This window comes from Nesoenas mayeri (genome assembly GCF_963082525.1).
Source record: "Nesoenas mayeri genome assembly, chromosome: 1".
NCBI classification, from domain to species: Eukaryota; Metazoa; Chordata; class Aves; order Columbiformes; family Columbidae; genus Nesoenas; species Nesoenas mayeri.
Genome location: NC_137541.1, coordinates 124,621,153 through 124,637,674, shown reverse-complemented (window position 1 = coordinate 124,637,674; position 16,522 = coordinate 124,621,153). Strand labels below are relative to the sequence as shown.

At 41.2% G+C, this 16,522-nt stretch overlaps 1 protein-coding gene across 2 annotated transcripts in view; it reads right to left on the bottom strand.

The window, feature by feature from the left end:
* Positions 1 to 16,522, bottom strand: part of GRIK1 (glutamate ionotropic receptor kainate type subunit 1) — a gene marked incomplete at both ends in the record, with an annotated part of 173,138 nt that overhangs the window by 17,302 nt on the left and 139,314 nt on the right. For both annotated transcript variants that reach the window (XM_080358509.1, XM_080358510.1), the window contains 5 exons: positions 2,781 to 2,998; positions 7,065 to 7,183; positions 12,457 to 12,680; positions 13,250 to 13,453; positions 14,661 to 14,774. In XM_080358509.1, coding sequence (XP_080214635.1) covers positions 2,781 to 2,998; positions 7,065 to 7,183; positions 12,457 to 12,680; positions 13,250 to 13,453; positions 14,661 to 14,774 — 879 coding nt within the window. The remainder of the gene's footprint in view (positions 1 to 2,780; positions 2,999 to 7,064; positions 7,184 to 12,456; positions 12,681 to 13,249; positions 13,454 to 14,660; positions 14,775 to 16,522) is intronic.

Below are 16,522 nucleotides of genomic sequence, written 5' to 3'. Positions count from 1 at the left end.
ATTTCAGTGAAACCACGTCTGCTCATCAGAAGGCAGGAGCTGGCAATAATTGCAATGTGAGATTAAGATCTGTTATCAGAGAGGGGGAAGAAAGCAATAGAACATTTATAGGCTTGTTGGAAACAGAACAGAACAGAAGCCTGAAGAACTCTAAATGTGTTATGATTTGTGGATGTGAAACATCTTGCCTTTCATTGGACTTTTCCCAAATTTGGACTTGCACACGGATGCTGAGTGCTGCCTGAGATCCTGCTGGATTGCCTGCCTAGAACCTCATCCCCTATACTGGAGCACTCTTTAGATGTCCAGGCCCTGTTTTCTAGGTATTTTCATCTGGTGTGGTCAAATCTGGGATCTGTGTACAGGGAAGAGGCTGACTCTGAGGTTCACAGAATCACAATCACAGAATGTTAGGGATTGGAAGGGACCTTGAAAGCTCATCTAGTCCAATCCCGCTTTAAAGTCAGAACTCATTTTTTTTCCCCCCAAATAATTTCAATTACTTTTGTTCTCATTCCCCCCACTACCTGGCCAGAAGACATAGTCACGGCAGAAAGAATCTGCTGCTTCTCTTGTAATTTCTTGGTTTAAGTACCAGGCATAGCCCTTAGATAAATTAAATCTTGCAACACAGGAAGCACTTGACTTAACAACTCTTCTTGAGTGCAACCCAGCCCTGCACTGCACTCCTGCAGGATATTTTTACTGCTGTTACACCTGATCTTACTGATTTCTGCTTTCCCTTTCGCTGTTCCCACCACATCAGCACTCCCAGGTGACAGGACTGCCTCTGCACCACAAGCTGCCCATCGTAAAAAGCATCTTTCACCCCAGCTCCTCCAACTCTCAAGTCACAGGAGCACAGCTTTCATGGGGTACCCCTGGGTGTTGGGGTGCTCCCAGAGTCTGTCATGGCATGGGGCAGCCCTGCAAAACTGTCCAGGCTAGGTCAGGACTTCACAGCTTCCCAAAAAGAGACAGAGTTATTTTTGGCATCTTCTCTAGAACCATTACAGCAAAGGTGCTTTTTCTTAAGCTGTACTGTAACCCACGTGCGGGGTGGGAGTGGAAGCAACTGCTGCACAGGAACTTATACTCTTGCCTTCTCCTAATTCCGAGTATCTGGTTTTACATCCTCCCAGGTCTCTCAGTGATGTGTCTATGTGTCTGCTCACTTAGCTCAAGAAGCATATGCAGTATTTTACATTCCAAGGGAGGCAAACTCATGCCCTCACAGATCACAGTGTCTGCCTTTTGCATGCATAAGTATCTATATTTATTGTACAGACACCTACTCCATGGGTTGTTTTTTTTTTTTAAGTTTTGGACAGTGTCAAGAAATCCTAATCTTGTGAGGATCTTGAAGATTTTCTATAATAAAAATAATAACACCTTGTATATAACACTCTGTGTGTCTCACTGTTTTACAAGTGAGATAAATTGTACTTTTCATGCCTCTTTCACTATGTCACCTTCACTCTGCCAGAGAATTAATCTCCATTCTGTACATAAACTAGTGTCTTTTCACTTGTGGTTGTGTACACGTGTATTTCAGGAAGAAGTAAGCTAGCATGTATAGCGTATAAATATTTAATCACCTTGCCTGAACATTTTTTAGGGCTTTCAGTCTATTAAGCCTATAAAATTTAACCTCGGGGATTAATGGTGAAAAAAATTGACCATGGGAGAGCCATTACAAGGGCCGTTCACCTTTGACAGCTCCATCAGGGACAGCCTATCATCAGATCTATTACAGGACTGAAACATCCTTGATGAGCATTATTAGTTTTGAGAAATGACCCGAATTCTTTAGCCACAATGCTTTTTGCCTCTATGTGTGGAAGAACTTTGTCTCATGTGGAAGCAGAAGGGTTTGTGGCTAAAGCTCGGGCTGGAGCAGCAGGGGCTTGGGCTCTCAGCACTGGAGGCTGAAGCTGCTCACTCCTGCACACTCGTGTGGTACCGGTGTTATTTTGCCCCACACGCTGCTTCCCCATGGTGCCTGGTTCTCTTCAAAGGCATATTTGACTATCTATAAACACCATTCCTAGACGCTACAGTGAAGAGTATGATGCCAGTTCATTCAGTGCTTAACCTCCCTGCTGAGACTACTGATAAAGCTGCTAATTAATTCTAATTATCACAGGATTTTTGAGTGTATATCCTATATTTATAGCTTGTTGGGTTTTATGTCGACATTTTATGAGACTGACCCATTTTGTATGTAATTATTACTAATAGTGAAAAAATTGCAGTTATCTACAAAGCAGTTGACCACAGAAAATAATCTTCTACTTACAGATGTGTTCACGTGTGTACGTGGCCCATATATTAACAGTCTGTGTAATATTGACCATGGATCATCTTTAAAAAGGGGCAAACAACCTTGTGTTTTGACTGCCTGCAGTATTTTTCCACTACAAAGGTGACCTTCAGAAGTGACCTTAGCCACGTGGCTGTAAGAAGCCAAGATCTCACCCTGAGAAACAACCTGGAGTAGAATGTCCTCACATCTACGCCCTGCCTTTTCATATCCTCCCATCAAAGGTATGGGTTTGGCCCTCACAGCAGTACAGCATCAGATTGTTTCTCCATATGTCTTGGGGGAAAATCTCCCATCTTTTACGTTAATATTGCTGCAGAATCCTCTATGGAGTTGCGCAAATGATGTATTTACCTACTACACTAATCCTTCCAAGTGTTGTGATTCTGCCTCACCATTTATCGCTGGAGGGCCATGAGTCAGTCTGACCATACTGAGCTGGCTGATGCCATCTTACCTTGAAGAAGGTCATTGTGGATCCATCTCTAACAGCCCCGTACTCTATCTTGGTTTGCTTTGCCAAGTCGTCTGCTGAATCGATGGGGGATTCCATCCTCTCCACAGTGAGGAAGGCAGCCAGGTTGGCAGTATAGGATGAGATTATGATTAGGGTGAAAAACCACCATATTCCTCCGACTATTCTGGTAGAAAGAGCTTTGGGCATCAGCTCTGATCCTGTTACAATATCATCAAAACAATCATATTAAAATGATGCTGAAAGATGCCTTTCCTGATACCGCAGACTGGTTTTAGGCACAGAATGCTTTTATGAGCTGTAGTATGATAAAATGATTTAAACAATAATCTCACAGATGCACAGCTAACATTTATAATGGTAACACACTGTGAAGGGGAGGTATGCCATGATACATGACAAATGGAATTATCCTTGGGTCTAAGCCCCATTACATATCTGAGCTAATGCTCATTGTAGTATTAACCTCTTATGTCCCCAGCAAGCTATACTAGTATTTTTGTCCCTTTGCTGAATCCCTTTTTGTCAGTATACTGTAACTGATTTTCTAACCAGAGATCCTTAGCAGAATGCTATTCTACTTACAAGCTACCTGGCAGAAATACTTTAAAAGTGAAATCTGCCCTGTGTGTCCTATAGGCATACCTAAGCAGAATGAGGGCAATCAATACGCTTCCAGTGAACCCATTGGCCTGTGTGAACCTGAACTCAAAACACAGAACACATCTTATTATAAACATGTGATTTACATTTGAAAATTGAGAGAATGAATGGACATATCCTTTGGGTCTATAAGGCAATGCAAAGTTTTGGATGATGTCTTTAACACTCATTATTGCTGAAAAGGTTTTAGCAGATCTGCCTACATGTCACAATAAATATCAAAGTGATCTGCTATTGTCATAAAACCCCATAGAATAGCATGTGTGGGTGTTAAGTGCACTGAAATGGCTTCCAAATAGCTCAGATAAACTGTATTTAAACCACACAGGTACTGGTATTTCTAATAATTCTGATGCAAGTTCCGTGCTGTTTTCCCTAGAGGCGTCCTCACTGAACTTAGCTCATTATGTGGGATTCAAGGATCTCGTTCAGCAAAACACTGAGACAGCCACTTAAGCACTTTTTACTTTGAAGTTAAGCCTTTGCATAATTATTTTGTTGATGAAGGATGGACTTAAGAAAGTACTTAAGTGCCTATGAATGAAGATCTCAGCACGTAAAGCTTTTGATGTGACAAACATATTTCTATTACTGGAAAAACGTGCTGCCATATTATCTCTCCCTAGCTATTTAACTATTTCTGTAAGAAGTTGAAACATGTTACAGAGAATATTTTCAGACTTTACAGAACTCCGACTGGGACTTTTGGGGCAAAGATTGAAAGGGTAAACACTTCCCAAACAGCCAGCAGATTTAACTTAGCTTTGTAAACATATAGACATGTCTCTTAAAGGTCAAAGCTAAGCATAGCCCAAGTGTTTGAGTAGCTTGACAGAATCACCAAACTGCGAGAGCAGATGCTCTGCTTGTGCAGCCCTGGTGTTGCATGTATATTTCAAATTAAGCCAGAAGTCTAAAAGCAAAAACTCTCACTTGAAATTTTTGAGTTCAAATGTACCCATTTCAAGAGCCGTAGCTCTATCTGGGTTTATGTTTGTGGTCTGTTGTACTTTCTTGCTTTTCAGATTAGATTTTTTTTTTCAGTGCAATGAAATCTTTTTTGTATTGTTGCTCTGAGGAAAATGTATTTATTTCTAAGCTGGGGTTGACCTGCAAAAGCTGGATTCTAGGAGTGCTGATTCAGGTCATCTTGAAGATATTATTTTTTTAAGATTAGACAACTATACAAATATAATTTCCACACTTAGGCCTTGATGTAATACCTAGCTCTGACATACATATCCCAGTAATGCATAATAGCCATCTACCTTGCAGCTATCTTAACAAGCAACTATGAAATCTGCCAGCACAGCCTTACAGCAACACAAGACAGCAGGCGGAGAAGCCCTGTGTGCTGAACCTGTGGGCTGAGATGCCAGATCTCCTGTGATATCCTCTAGCAAAAAGCTGTTTGTGAAAAAGCGGCAGAATACATTCAGTTCATTTAAGCTTGAGACGCCAGAGTCTATTAATTATGCAGTGAGCTACGGTTTTGCTTTTGTGAGGTGCTGAGCACACTCTGCTCCCAGCTAGACTAGGCAGGCCCAGCAACTCTTCTGATTGCTCCCAAGATTATTGCAATGTTTACCTTAGCCTTGATTACAACAAAAAGCATTAATTTATGTTCCATGCTCACCGACTTCACCCTAAGTGCTCTCATTAACGGGACAGTCCTGGTCTGAACCATCGCTTGCTTGAGCTGAGGCTCTGACAGATAGCTTGCCTTTCTGAAAGTGATAGTTTCTCGGAATTGATTGAATGAAATGTGCCCTGTTTGGATGCTTTCAGGGTATGCGTAACACATCTGAGACTTTCAGGGGAAAAACAGGGGAAGTAAGCTCTAAATAAAAATGTTGCTAGCAAGACTCAGGGGCAGAGACAATACTTGCTGAAATCTCTCTAGTGCCTTTTTATGGCAGACATGACAGCCAATCCTGATCCAGACTTTGCTCACGCTCTGTAGAAAAGAGAAAGTCTGATCATCACATTTTAAAATTTAATAACAAGTGGCTTCCAATCAAGCATAACAAGCAGCTGCTGCCAACAAGAAAGAGCATAACAGTAGATGTGGAGTTGCACAAGCATTCACGTCATGTTCAAACTCTTCACATTAATGATGATGCACTTACAATCACACGCACCACAAGTTTGTACACGGAAACATTTGTGTTGCCTTACAAATGTTTTTTCTTTATTTTGTTTTGCTTTTATTCTTCTTGAAAGACAAGCAGAGTCTGGTTGGGGCTGACTGTCATGTACCCAAGGTAGTGGTAACGAGCAGACACTGCATCCCACAGTTTGCTGTGGATGATGGTAAACTCCAAAAAAGGCAGTACATCGAAACACAAAATCCTGGGGCACTTTCACACACAGGGCAATCACAGTTGTATACACACGCCTGCCTGATACTGTAAAACCTCAGCCTGTGTTTTACTGATAAATCGGAAAGAAAAGCAAAACAGAAAAGGCAAAAGAGAACAACTCTTCCTTCACCCAGCCTCCTTCGAAGTCATTTCTATGAGGAAGCTCTGTATCCTGTCAATACATTAGTGCACCAGTAAAAGCAAGTGCATCTTAGGTTCAATATAAATTTTATTCTCTACCATATCTAGGAAAAGAACACTAGGACAATCCTCCTAGTGTATTTTTTACTGCTACTTATGTCTGTTGAGGAGGGAAGGATAAACTGTACCTGGATGAATGCGGAGATGGTTATATATTCCTTACTTAAATGTTTAGAAATTTAATATCAAGGTACTCTTGGGCTTTCCCTTCACTTGCTCTTTTGGTTGTTGTCATGGGGTGGGTTTTTTTTGGTTCAGCTTTGACCAAGCTTGAAATGTTTGTCAGAAAACACTTTCAGTCTTTTCAGTGGACTCCAGTTTTGGTGAATAGTGGTTTAATTGGAAATCTTAGAATATACATGCCATAAACAAACTTGATTAGTACACATATCTGTTTGACTTCCCACATGGAGTAAGCTTCACTGCCCTTCCTTGTCAACTGAGTAAAATGTCAGCTGTTTCCAAAATCATCAGCAACAGGGACTTGTGACTGGGTTAAGTTAATGCTTCTAGGGATAGATGCATTTACAGAAGGATGGGACTCATACCTGCAGAAAAGCCATAAAAAGAAAAGGTTTGGTTTTTACACAAAGTGTTTGACAAGTGCCAACAAATTTAACAATCCTTCTGAAGAAAGAGCACCTTTCTTCAGAGCTAAAGCTAAGAGCTTCAGAGCTAACAGCTAATGCTGTTACTGTTTCCATTGGGATGGCGCCCAACATTTTCCTGTTGCCAAACCTCTTGTACCAATAAACTCAACTTCAGCATGAAGCACTTCATATCCCTCTTGTGATTCTTTTACATTTCAGCTCTAGAAGCTCCTGTGTGGCCCTGTCTGCTTCCCTTCCTCTCAGATGGTTCCCTTCTCTGCCTGCTCCCAGTTGCGCTGACACATCATTTTCTTCCTTTCTCGCATTGCTCAGTTTCTGAGATCAGGTTTTACAGTATATGTTGTATTTACAGAGGGTGGAGTTTACCAGCACAGAAGCCCTTGAGCAGACTGTGGGACGTGTGCGATAACGGAGTGTAACCGGTGTACCTTGCTGCATGAGAGCTCCAACTCCAAACCAGAAACTATTTAGTAAAGTAAAATTGTTTTCCACCACATCTGAGTCTGGGTTGCACGGGTGGGGGTTATACCATTCATATGGTGTAAACCTGTGGCAGTTAACAGAAACAACCTGTAAACATCAAATAGAGCACACACAGCGGCAGCAAACCTGCTGAACAATGCACAAAGTGAGGCGGTTAGTGAAGGAAACAAGAAAAAGAAAACCTCAGCTGAAATGCTGTCCGCGGGATGTCTCGCAGCTGCCTCGTGCAAGCTGTGGAGCAGTGCTGCAGTGTCAGGAGCCCTTTTCACCGTCCCGGATCGAACACAGGGCAACCCTCATATTCCTCCCACTCCTGGGTTAGAGCCCTCAAGGGTGAGGCTGCTGCAATGCCCCATGGCTTCCCTGCCCACACCGCTGACAGACAGACAGACATCTGCTGGGACAGGGGGACAATGGAAACCATGTAGCTGCTCCCTGGTAAAATGTTTAGAAAATAATGAAGGAGTAGCAGCCCTCTAAAGGCAACCATCGTTAGCTGCCTGTAGTCGAGACGCCGGATGCTGAACACGCTCTCCCTGTGTGAGGCTGCCGCGGCAGCAGAAGAAAAAGGCTGTCAATGGTTTGAAGGCTTTCGGGAGCTATTGCAGCACCTGAAAGCCACAGGGCCACATTGTCAGCTTTGCTGGGAGAGAATTATGCAGAGGATTGCCTTTAATGGAAGAACTCTGCTCTCTTCCCGACTCACCGACCTGCAACTGCAAAGTGTGCCCCTCCTGCTCGGCACGGCACTCAGCAGGGCCATGGTAAAGACCGCTTCTCCCCAGGGTACCTTGCCTGCTGTTGCTTCCCATTTCTGCGTGGTTTGCTGCATACTTCCTCGTGAAGTTTATGAATATAGCTTTAGTTGACAATGTCACGCCAATACATTTTAATTACTGTTTCAACAATATAATTAAGCATTGAATTTATGCACCGTTGCAAATAGAGTGCCTTGCTTAGCTGAAGTAATGAACTCTGATAGTAATGAACACACTAAGTGAAACAGCATGTAGCTTAGAATGCCTGTAGCTGCGCAATATTACCGTTACTAGTACGATACTATTGAAAATTGTAACAAAAGCCAGAGTTTTCAGGTTCAAGATACAACAGTTCTGCGCACATCAGTTAGAAGAAAAACAATCATCAAGTTATATGTTTCAAATTTGTGCCATAATAATGGAAGCAACTGTTGTGTAGTAAAGAATTTGTTCCCAACTCAGTTCATGCACACATGGAGAAACACATCCTTAACAAGAGACCCAGAATTAAGACCTGTAGGTTGCCTGAGCTGCCAACCACCACAGAAGTGAAGACATCCTGGGTTGAGCATTCACCCACAGGGTCCCAGAGTGTTAACACAGGGCAGTAAGAAGGTGCACAAATAGCTCTGACTGGGAAGCCCAAGGCTGGGATTTTGCATTGTCTCTGGCAAGAACCACGTTCAGTAAGTTGGACACAAATGTCTCCATCATGGAAAGAGCAAAACAGCAGTTGCTAGAAACTGGCAATCAAATTCTAGCAGTAAAACTCTTTCTGATAGATGGGAAAAATTTTATAGCTCTGGGTGTATATTTTAATGTGGTACTAGGGTATATAGTTCTTTTGCACCTTGAAACAAAGCTGATTTTCTTGTGTTTCCACTGATGTGTTGAGCTTTAATAAGAAGTTGGCTTACAATTCTGCTCTACTTCACTACTCGGGTCTTCTGTTTTCCTGTCCATTTTCTCCTGGTTTTCTCCCTCTTTGGACCTTCAGCAACAGTTATGCTGAGGTTTGTGATACAGACAAGATGCTCAATGTCACCTAAGCACCTTTTTATGTAGGCTGTGTGTGACATTATTCACCACTGGTGGTTACTTTAGCTACATAGCTCTACAATTGACACCAGCAGCACCGTTGATATGGCATTATCAGTAAATTATAAATTACTAGGGAAATTCTGGCAGAAAAAGCCTTGTTAATTCACTGCCAGTGTACTTAGGAAAAGAGCCTTGTCAGTCTGTATCCCTTCACCGTGATAAAACCTTCAGTGTTTGAGTTTAAAAATTGATATGACAATGACAAGGCTGAATAAGGCTCAAAGACAAATGAGAAATTATTCAACTACTAAAAAGTCTGGAGAAATAACAAGAAGATTATTCCAGTCTATGAAAATTATTCCCACGTATTTGTCTTCCATGAATTGATGTCAAAATACCGTTAACTATTTAATTTATGGTAGCAATATTAGAAGTGGATGCTTTCCAAGGTTCTTAAAACCAATCTAAGCAATATTTGCTTAAACACTTGGCAAATCTTACAGAAATTTTGTTATATTTGGAGACATGAAGAGATCTAGATACAGACTGTAAGAATGGCTTAGCTTCTTCTAGTAAATTAAAATTTATAAAGTCTGAAGTAAATTAAGATGACATGTGAACACAGTTTTGTGTACTCCAGCCTATAAACTCACAATCTAATTAGGCACTGGTTTTAAGCATCAGTTAAAAAAAAAAAAAGGTCAGAAAAAAATTTAAATATTTATAAAATTATGCTAACGTTTTGGCTGAACTAGCGAGGTCTCTTCATCTTTTCCTAAAATAGGTGGATTATAAGAATGATATACAAACTTGATATATTTAAGTTGCAACAAGTCGTGTTTGGCACTGTGTATTAAGAACGTGTGTGGAGTCTCTACCTTCAATGACATGTAAGCCTTTTAGATAATTTTAGCCACATTTGACAAATAGGTAGAAGCCTTAGAGGTTATTATGTTTCTGCAAGTGTTGTGAAACATTGCAGTAGCAGCCTCACTAGGAGAGAAGCTGCAGGATGAGCTCACAACCTGTTATGTATCAGTTAATCTGCATGGGAAAGATTGCCCATAAATCCTTCAGCAGCAGGGAAAGCAAACAAACAGACAAACAAACTTCAATTGGCGATCACAATCCACCACAAGACACAAATCTGTAGGGAAATCAGGCTTCATTAGTTACGCTGCTCCGGGAACTACTGCTTTTTAGAGAGATTTAAGAAACAAAACATAACACAGTTACACAGGGCAAACCCATGGATTTACCCAAAGGCTACGCTGTGTTTTGGAGCAGTATTTAACAGCCAAGAAAGAAAAACAAACAGTTTTCACAGTGGATCATTTGTGAGAGCTGCGTGTTTCCCTTTGGTTTGCTCCTGGCAGCACGTCTGCATGTAGGTAGCTCTGCGAGCAGCCAGAGGACCCTGACGCTTATTTACTCTCGCAAACTTGGTGCTGTTATTTTAAAAACCAGAAATGCTGAAGATAACTCAGTCTTTGTTTTTCCTTCTGCCTGTTCTGAGGTGGAAAGGGCTGTGGGATGTTTTTAGTCTTGGCACACAACTGCAGAAAAGTCAATCTGTCACAGTCGAGCAGACTTAATATTAGTCATGAATGAGATCATGATTTGCGTACAGTAGGAGTTATTATTTATGGTACAGTGAGCCACCGCAAGAGCTTGTGGGAAGTCATGACTAATTGTATACAGTCCCATAGCTGCCAGGGATGGATGAACTCTTTCTTTTACCTATGGCCAATACTAATAACTTAACCCATGACCTCTCCTCCTCTAATTCCCTCCTTCTTCTTCACAGCCTCAGCAATTTAAAGGAAAAAGCAAATCCCACAAATTCCTGTACTTTGGTACCGGTAAAGAAACAAGCAAACATGCAAAGCGTTCATATAGGTTGGTCGTCTGGAACAAGGGTTGTTCAGTGAGCCATGGAGAAATGTATGTTTGGGGCCAGTTACTCTCAGCAAAACTGCTCTTGTGAATAAAGGTTTTGCAGGGCTGTGTATTTTGATTAAAAAAACCCCAATGAATCGGAGAAAAAGCAGCAAGAGTTTAATTTGACCTGGCTCACACAGACATGGAAGTCATGTACAATGTGCTATATTATCAGAATTAATGATTCAGACTACAATTATTTTATGACTTCTGAAAGAGGTATATATATGTAAACATTGGAATAGATGTGTTATTGGTGACTTCTTAAAGTCAAATGCCATCATTTGAAATAAAAACTGCAGCATTTCTTTTAATTTTTCTGTGATGTGAATGTGTGAACTTCCAATGATACATCACTTCAGCTTTTATATTTCATTGTATAAATGTATTCTTGGGCTTTTTTCCATGTACCTTATGAATGTGGAATATGTTGTTGATGTATATACAAAAAAATACATAACAGAAGTAGGGAAAGGCTTGATTAGGTATCCTCCAAAAAAGAACCAAAACATGAATCTCTGTGAAGCACTAGTAAAAATATTTGTTTTAAATTACGGATAAGAAAAAAATGAAGGCTAAGATGAGGTCAAATAAACAGAGTTGGAGCTGAAATTAGAAGGCCACTCTCTGAAGAAAAGAGCAGTAACTATGCCACTTCAGAGTCCAAGCTTATTGAGGAGTATAGAAAAAATATGCCTCAAATGACCAGTTTCCTCTGTCAAGTTTCTAAGTTCATTTTCTTTCATGCTTGGTTTGCTCTTCTTCAAAGCCCTAGAGCAACAGACTCCCAGACTGTCCATGGTCTCTGAGGCCACGACAAGTAGCTTGTAGCCAGTTTGTGAAACCACATCAGCTGTCTGGAATTTTTAAGGTAAAGTTCAGTGATAAGGGTATAGAGTGCTCTCCTGGCCCTCTGGGGATGTGACTGTGGTCCAGTGGTCCAGAAACTTTGTGGCACACTTGCCTTTGAGAATTTTATGAGCTTTGGCCTAATGTGGAAAAGTAATGTCTACATGCTTATTTCCTGCTGGTTTTGAATAGGGACATCACTGTGAGCCTGCTACTGACAGGCAGGGTGCACCTCAGGACCACACTGGGTGAGAGCCTTGGGTATACATCACCTTGCAAATTGTCCTCTCCGGTTCCAAGGCACGTCATCTTCTATTTTCAAAGGCAAATGAGCTGAGCTAATTAACATCCTTCAGCAAAAGATACGTTCACATCCTCTTTCTTACCTTTTAAGTGCATGCACTGTTAGTGGGAGAAAGAAGTGCTTACATGCAAGTAATATAAACTGCTTTTCAACATGTAGTCCGCTGAGGTGTTGTGTACTGCAAAGAAAGGCTGACACATTTCATCAGATATTTCTCTCTGTTCAGCCCTTAAGGAAAGTAAAATCTCATCACATTGCAATATATAAAAGTGATAGCAGTGTTGATGTGAAAATACCAAGAGACTTTCTAGAATGTTATGTTTTAGGACTGGATAAAACCCTTAGGATAGTATTATACTATATCTGCTTTGCAGAGCCCATGCAACACCTACGGCAGGAGAGGCTGTTAATGTGGATGCATCTAAAACTATGTATTCAACTTACCTTGCAATGACAAAGAGGACACAACTGACTCCAAGGCAGGCTAGGAGAACATACATCCAAATATCAGGAGAAAGAGGATTTAAAAAGGAGAAAACACCAGGGTTTGTCCCATTGGGCTTCCGGTACAAGATACTTATTCCCAGCGTCATGAAGGGCTTGGAAAAATCGATTACTTTCTCTCTTACATAGGTAATAGTGAGAGGAGCAACGGCCAGATCAGCTTTCTGAAAGCACAAATGGGAAAATGCTCATTCTTTTTCATGTTCAGCAAACACACTACTATTACTTCCATTTCCCCCCCAAGTATTAAAAACTAAACCAAATTTGGCTATAAATCTGAAGTGTGTAACAAAATTCAACATTGCCAGGGTATTGTTTGGCACACTCTGTTTCTTCATTTTGCACCTAGAGGGATACCAGTGACTTGCATGTGAGCAGGAGAGGTATGACCAGGGATGGGGGGCTCAATCCTGTGCAGTGGGGCAGCCCACGAGCATCCATAGACCATAGAGCAGAGGGGAGCTGGAGGCTCAGCCTTTGCTGCTGGAGTGTGCAGCCAAGGGCTGGGCAGGACATGTACCTGCTCAGTACCCACTGCCCCTTCTGCAGACAGAGGTTCCCTCCAAAACCTGCAAACTGTTTGTTCAGACATACTGATGTGACTTCCTATTCTGACAAGTCATAATAAAGACAGAGAAATGGCTCTAAAAAAAACCCCAAACATTTAATTTGGGCTGGCTTCATATAAAATACCACAAGTGACAGGAGAATAAAGAGAAGGATTCAGTCTTACATGATCTATGAGTTCTTTGACCATGCCATTCCACTCTCCTTTGTCATTCTGGGCTCCATATTTACCATCAGAAACAAGTTTGACCTCATAGATGAAGCCTAAAATATTTGACAGCTCCTTTAGTAAGTCCAGGCAATAACCTTCAAATCTGTCATTTCCATACAAGGGCTTGTCAGACTTCTTGTACATAACGTAGGGATCTTCCTATAGAAAAGAGACAGTAGACATGTGGTAATAGGAATGAGGTTTGTTTCAGATTATATCAATTTCTTTAAATTATGTTAATATTTTATAAATGGATTGCAACTAGATGGAAATGAGTAATTTACCATGTCCATTAAAAGCTGGTTTAGGTGTGTTAACAAATTCTCCGAATCAATTAGTGATAAGCATAAGGGCCCTAATTTTCAGTGGAACAGACCATTCATAGCTCTCAGGAGTTTTAATTAAAGTAGCGCTTAGCAGGTCCAAAATCACACCCAAGATCTGTACTCTACATTGTCCTACCCTAAGGGACAAGAAGGGATACTGAAGGAGAGAGAAGCCTAAATAACAGAAAAATAATCATAAGGGGAACCTAAAATTGTAAGTTCTGTGAGAAATAAATCTTTATTAGAAAAAATCTTCAAATGTACAAAATAGCCGTGAGTTGAGCAGGTATTTATATGAGAGAGAACAGCGTAGGTACATTGCAAAGTACCTTGTTGCTTTTCTTTTTAACTGATTTTGGATAAAAGAAGATCTGGGAAAGCAGGTTTCTGCAGTTTAATGAGACAAAGGACCTCTGGCAATACAAGGGGAGGAGAGCAGAAGGAGCCTTTGAGCTCTTTCTCTCCTGAGGAATTAGGCAGAATAATTGAAAAAAAGTAGTATTACTGGCTGGGAAGAATGTATGAGGCTGAAAAACTCATGAATATCCAGTTTCACATTTTCTATTTATCATAGTAAGGACATACACCAAGTTGTCTACCCACTGTTTGTTACTTTCTTTCAGTTCTCTTCCTCTTATTTTCTGTAAAAAGGAAGGATGTATAAGCACCGACTGCAAAGCCAAGAATTTGCGTGTGTAAATTCTTCTGGGAAGAAAAGTATGCAGGGTTCATCACTGAAATACTGAAGTAAACTAAATAATTTTGGAGGCGGTGTTTCCTTGAATCTTTCATTGACAATGGGGTATTTTATAATCCATCATTTGGAGGGATGAATGTGTATGCCGATTCTGAGTCTAAATAAAAAAATATGCTTGAAAACAGGGTACTTTAGCAAAACATCATTTAACATGGAGGAAAATAGCCATGGAGGGCAGAATGGAGGTGGCAAAGGTGACGTGGGGAGCCCCACAACCCACCATCAGCAGTGCCTGCATCCTCCAGCACAACTGGTGGTGCCAGCTCTGCCCAGCCAGACTTACCAAAATGGTGGTGACGATAAGAGTCCGGTTAGCCAAGGAATCTGTGATGTTGGTTGATCGGTCCTTGTTGCTGTCTGTCATATTAAGGCCACTGTATGAGTTCCAAACCCCAATCTGCACAGAAGAGAGCAGGTGAGCGGCTGCCTGGCTACAGCAATCTGAAATCTATCCCTAAATGCTGGCCGCCTGGGAGGGGTGCACTGGTTCTGGTCCTCACAGAAAGAGACACCAGCAGTAGGAAATGCTAGAGGAGGGAAATGGCTGTAGGTCTGAGTACAGCAGCAACATCAAATGTCTGATTTAGAAAACACAGGGAACACACCACCCTTTCAAAAGCAGGTGGAAATGAATAAGCTGTAAGAGTATAAGACATCAATACAGCGGTGCTATTAGCCAATTTGGTACAAAAGTGGAACATGTTAACTTTATTTCCTGCTAAAAAAATGCCACATCTCTTTATTTATTTATTTATTTATTTATTTATTTTAAATTTTTTGTAAATGATAGAGTAGAAATGTGTGGCAAGACCTCTCTCTTTCAGTACAATAGATTAAAAGCTTGACTATATATATATGCTGAAGCAGATTGATGGATGCTCTGGCCTTTTGCTTCTGCTGTGCCTTCAGCAGATTTAGCAAAGATTATTCTGTCATTTCTTGACTACTATATATAACAAAACTAGCAAGGTGATACCATTTCACTCGCTGATCAGTGTTTGCACAGTAAATACAAGTGGCCAAAGGCAAATTCCTTTACAGGCCAAGAAACAGTGAAGAATTGCAGTATTTAATGCCCAATTCAAAGCCTCAAGAGAAATATCTTCATGTTTTCAGTGGGTATGGATCTACACCTTGTGAGGGTAGAAATTATAACCATGTTGATTTATTTGGATACATATATACTTAACATAAATGCAGTCTGAGAGCATTTTCAGGGGTTTTTTGCCTTTAGATTTACATACACAGCATGGCTGAGGGCTGGTGTGAGAAAACTCCAGCAAGGGGCTGGCTCAGGGAGTTGGGTTTATATCCGACATGTGTGGAGATCACCAGAGGGATGGCGTGAAGGTCTGACATCTGCCATCCACAGAGCCCTTCACATCACCACGCTTCTCTGCCAGCATGTTTCAGCTTCACCCAGGAGGGATCTGCCTTCCAGTCCCTCCCTGCTGGGATTGCCAGCGAAGTTGCCAGGTAAGTCTAAGGCAAAACCCGCTGACTTGTCCTGTGTGCTGAAGGCCTCTCTTTGCCGTACGATGCTGTGTCATTTCAGACTCAGGCTGGACATTTTTTATTTGATTGTTAACTGAGGCAGAGATGGTGTTGCCTTTGTACCAAACCCAGCAGATTAGTTTGTGTCCGCTGAGTGTGGATTTGGGGTAATAACTGTGTAATTTCAAACAAACTTAGGGTTTGCATCCCTGGGTGTCAATGGTTTCGTCTTTCACATACTTTTTTCCAAAGTACGCTTAATGGGGGAAGTCAAGCCATTTTTATTTTGTTTTAATTATTTTTTCAAGCATTTATCAGTCATTCCCTTTGTTTCCAAAACTAGATCAGGTTGCAAAACTGATCTGGAAAGTACACACAAAATAAAATGTCGGAGATTATGATAACCCGTGCCAGAAGTATGGTAAATAACCAGTATCCTTGAATTTGCACCAAGGTGGCTGTTTTAACCAAAGAGCCGTTCTGCTCGTTGTTGCTGACTTGATATGCTTTTATCGGCTGGCAGCAGGGAAGAGGAGAATAACCACGAAGAGCATGGAGCGACACAGTCACAGTGCATACAAAATACACCAGGAGACCGTTCTATGTCTAGATAAAAGAATGACACCACAGGTCAGCCTTGATTAGAGTGAT